Source organism: Epinephelus lanceolatus, chromosome 15 (assembly GCF_041903045.1).
Source record: "Epinephelus lanceolatus isolate andai-2023 chromosome 15, ASM4190304v1, whole genome shotgun sequence".
Taxonomy (NCBI): Eukaryota; Metazoa; Chordata; class Actinopteri; order Perciformes; family Serranidae; genus Epinephelus; species Epinephelus lanceolatus.
The window spans coordinates 25,002,114-25,004,987 of record NC_135748.1 but is presented as its reverse complement, the minus strand read 5'-3'; the positions used below and the strand labels follow the sequence as shown (position 1 = coordinate 25,004,987).

General features: G+C 44.3%; 1 protein-coding gene across 1 annotated transcript; it reads right to left on the bottom strand.

Annotated features, from left to right (window-relative positions):
* Window positions 1-905: 905 nt before the first annotated feature.
* dio3a (iodothyronine deiodinase 3a) lies at window positions 906-2,293 on the bottom strand. The gene has a single exon (XM_033642297.2). The coding sequence runs from the start codon at window positions 2,244-2,246 to the stop codon at window positions 1,458-1,460; it is 789 nt and encodes a 262-aa protein (XP_033498188.1). The 5' UTR covers window positions 2,247-2,293; the 3' UTR covers window positions 906-1,457.
* Between the last annotated feature and the right edge of the window lie 581 nt (window positions 2,294-2,874).

Genomic DNA, 2,874 nt, shown 5'->3' with positions numbered 1-2,874 from the left:
AGTGCGTAGCCTACGTGCGCTATCCAGGGGAATTCTGTACACAGTTAAATGCCTTCACTCCTAACACTGTTTTTCTGCTCTGGGATTGGTGTGCTAAGCCCTGAAAACATTTGTGTTTAGACCCTTACAGGTGGATATATCACTCAGCATAATAGGATCAAGCGTGATTATCCTCATTTAATTGTGAGAGGTCAAAGGCTTAGGAAGGGGCTGTGGAGAACAAAGCACGGCTTTTTCACTGCAGCAGTAACCCAGGATCTATAATCACTATCAGTACAGTCTTAAAAGTGCCTGGCCACTGAGGAGACGGATGATATTTCATCCTGATTACAGAGTCAAAATGTGTTTGCAATCAAGTCTGATTTTAGAGGAAAAACTTAACTGCATTTACTGTGTCAGAATGACTGCTGACTCAAAAAAGAAAAAACAAGTTGAGAAAATGATGTAAAATAAAAAAGTTCAGCCAAAATTACAATGCTCTTTAAAAAAAAGTAAGATTTTTCTTGCTGTTCAGTTTTTTTTTAACAATGCAATAATTACTGTTTTTACATACATCCTGTGCTCGGAGCTTTTGGGGAGATCTTATCATTTTTGAAGTGACTCCATATTTTCTGCTTCTACACACCAATTTCAGTGGCTGCACTTCAGAAAGGAGATTTCTGGAAGAATCCATGCGAGGCCCGTTGTGCTTTATTGTGCAGGAAATTGAACATTCATCCTTTTGTCTTCTTACTATACGAGACCAAATTACTGTAAAATCTATGCACAGCATGATGTTATTGCAAAAAGGGAATAAAAGGACAGCACACCAGCTCCCCCACCTTCCATGCAAACCCCCAGTGATGCAACTTGCACAATACACCAAGTGTTTAGTTTGTAATAAAACAGGCCTGCAATAAAGGAGTAGATCAAAGCATTTTATTGTATGAAAAATATATTCATAAAACGGAACAATATTTACAAAACAGTTGCGCCATGCAGGGCAGAGAGCAGCACAGTCACCGTGATCTCCAGTACGAAAAACATCAGTGTCGGTTTTCTGGATTCAGCCCGTTTAAAAACCGAACTTCACTATGTACTGACGAGCACAGTGATGCGCACATCTCTGCGTCCTGGCCGGTTCATTAAAGACACATTTACACAAGGAGAAGAAATCAAAACAAAACTTTTGACACAAAAAATACTTTTGTTCACAAACAGACATACAAGGTTCAGACAAACTAACCTGTTTGTGGTGGATCCTAACAGGATGTCTATGTCCAACATGACATGAAGGAGCCTACTGTAGTGCAGCCTACAATGTTTAATAAATTCATTTGATCTAACCATATCAAAAATAAATACACTTAAAACCATTATTGACGGAGAAAATCTATCTAGTTGGAGTTATAATACTGAAAAATCTGCAGCATGTTTTCTGTTTTCGTCATAGCAGCTCTACAAAGATGAGAAATAATCTACACATTAATAACTAGATCACTGGGTTTGTCCAGCGTTTCTCTTCTGTATTGATCCAGCCAGTCTCTGAGCTCTGTGATCCGATACCCCTCGGGTCCTCTGCCACCCTGGTATACTATTTTTCCCTCCTGCAGTATATAAAGTCTGTCGAAATAAGCTCCGTAGGCAGCGTTGGAGGAGTTTTCCATGCTGTCGACCACCACCGGGCAGCCGGGCACCTCCAGGTGCATCAGCTGCGCAGCGTTCAGCCGGTCCTCCAGACACCGGTGTTTGGGGATCTGATAGGGCGCGTCAGTGCTCACCCAGCCGTCGGAGGGGTGCGCTTCCTCGATGTAGACAACCACAGAGTCTGCTATATCTGCGTTCTGCTGCACGACTCCCTGGAAAGCCTTCAGACGCGCCATGAACGGTGGTCAGGTGCAGCTGCCAAAGTTGAGGATGAGCGGTCTCTTGTCTTTTGCGTAATCTAGGATGCGGCTGCGCCGCTGATCCTCCAGCTGAACAACTTCGGTGTTGGGCGCTCCGTGTCCGAGATGCGCTGCCTTCAGGAAGTCCAGTTTATGACCGTGCCACACTGCCTTGAGGGACTCCACACTGAAGAGACGGTTGGAGTCCGATATGCAGAGCGGAGGATCGATGGCATCACCCTCCTGCTCCTTCATCCTGAAGAAAACCCTTTTCCTTATGCATAAAAAGTCAAGCAGCCAAAACATGACTGCTGCCATCAGAAAACGGGGCAGCAACACGAGACAGACTATTGCATTTTTAATGGCTTTAATAGTATTCATTATCACTTAGAATAACTACCCGAGTGGTGTTGTGCTGTGCCACGATCTTGTGGGTTGAAGTTGGGTTACTTGCAACTTCCCCTCTTTTTATAGCACCGGCAGATTTGAATGAATCACACCCCGCCTCCAAACTGGGGCCGAGGCCTCACATGGTGGGGATTACCTTCTGTCAACTCCACAGCTTTGAGTCACAGCCAAAAGCCAAGGGTGCAGGAAAGGGTGCGGCACAGCAGTGCGTTATTTGGGGACAGTCGGTCACATTATTTTATCATCAGACTGTTAAATTAACCTTTTCTTTCAGACGCTCATGACGTCCTCACAGAAACAGTGTCAGTGTCCTCGCATATTATTAGAGATAAGAGCCCAAAGTTGGTGCTGCTGCAAACTTTTCTACGGCAATTACTGTTCACTGGGGCACATGTTGGCAGATGCTGACTACTTACTCCATATAAAGGACAGGCCTGTATAAATAGCCCGCTACACTGCCCTCAACTGAACTAGTCCCCTACACATATGAACAGTCAACTGTTTGTCTGGATGCAAAGTCACATCAGTCCATACAGACACATGGTGGCTCACATGAGAGACATCAGTCACTGAGAAGTTTTATTAAAGTCACATGAGGTTC